The following is a 1,314-nucleotide window of genomic DNA, read 5'->3' as shown; positions in this document are numbered from 1 at the left end:
ATAAATGTCTGGAGTGTGGAAAGAGCTTCAGTCAGAGGGGATACCTTTATACACATCACAGGATTCACACAGGAGAGAAACCATTTAAATGCCTGGAGTGTGGAAAGAGTTTCAGTGTGAGGGGAAGCCTTTATACACATCAAAGGATCCATTCAGGAGAGAAACCGCATAAATGCCTGGAGTGTGGAAAGAGCTTCAGTCAGAGCGGAAGCCTTTGTGCACATCAAAGGATCCATTCAGGAGAGAAATCGTATGGATGCCCTGAGTGTGGAAAGAGCTTCAATCGGAGGGGATACCTTTATAAACATCAAAGGATCCACTCAAGAGAAGAACAGTATAAATGTCTGGAGTGTGGAAAGAGCTTCAGTCAGAGGGGAGACCTTTATATACATGAAAGAATTCACCCTGGAAAAAAACCATATGAATGCGTGGTGTGTGGAAAGAGCTTCAGTCAGAGGGGAAGCCTTTATGTACATCAAAGAATCCACTCAGGAGAGAAACCACATAAATGCCTGGAGTGTGGAAAGAGCTTCAATCGGAGCGGACACCTTTCTGCACATCAAAGAATCCACTCAGGAGAGAAACCACATAAATGCCTGGAGTGTGGAAAGACCTTCAGTCAGGGGGGAAACCTTTATAGACATCAAAGAATCCACACAAGCGGAGAAACCCTATAAATGCCAATTTAGCTTGGAACCATTGCAGTTACCTTTTAAAAAAAATAACGGCTGCTAGCCAGCTCAAGCATCTTCAGCTAGCAGCTCGGCACTTGTTTGGCCATGTGGACAGACATCAAAGACTCCATTCAGGAGAGAAACCATATAAATGCCTGGAGCGTGGAAAGAGTTTCTGTGGGAAGGGAAGTCTTTGTCAGCATTAATCCACTCGGGAGAAAAACAATACAAATACCTTGAGTTTGGAAAGAGCTTTATGGTTTGTGGACACCTCTATCGACATCAAAGAATTCACATGGGGGAAAAATGTTAAATATGCCCGAGTGTGGAAAAACCTTCAGTCACAACGGACTGACTTTACAGCGCACTCTGGGAGATTTCCAAGATAAACATTATTTGCATATTGCCACCAACAATCTGGGTACTCCTTCTACCATCCTCAGAAGGATGAATGGCTGAGTCAAGGCTTGAGCGCTGTCAGAATCAAACTCCAGGCTGTGGACAGTCTGCCTGCAATACTGCACTAAGAAGCTACTCGAATTTTTATCACAGACCTAAGTACAGCTCAGTAAGACAGGTGCGAACTATTACCCTTCATTGTCATCTCAACCTTTGTGTGTCAACATGAGTATATATTGTA

At 43.8% G+C, this 1,314-nt stretch overlaps 1 protein-coding gene across 1 annotated transcript in view; it reads left to right on the top strand.

Annotated features, from left to right (window-relative positions):
• Window positions 1-880, top strand: part of LOC107293019 (zinc finger and SCAN domain-containing protein 2-like) — a 14,904-nt gene extending 14,024 nt beyond the window's left edge. Inside the window, exons 6-8 of the mRNA XM_015822147.1 lie at window positions 183-250; window positions 314-450; window positions 810-880. Coding sequence (XP_015677633.1) covers window positions 183-250; window positions 314-450; window positions 810-880 — 276 coding nt within the window. The remainder of the gene's footprint in view (window positions 1-182; window positions 251-313; window positions 451-809) is intronic.
• Window positions 881-1,314: the final 434 nt, after the last annotated feature.

This window comes from Protobothrops mucrosquamatus, unplaced genomic scaffold (assembly GCF_001527695.2).
Source record: "Protobothrops mucrosquamatus isolate PMUCROS unplaced genomic scaffold, P.Mucros_1.0 scaffold1481, whole genome shotgun sequence".
Lineage (NCBI taxonomy): Eukaryota > Metazoa > Chordata > Lepidosauria > Squamata > Viperidae > Protobothrops > Protobothrops mucrosquamatus.
Note: the sequence above shows the minus strand (reverse complement) of the source record. Positions and strands in the feature narration are given on the sequence as shown.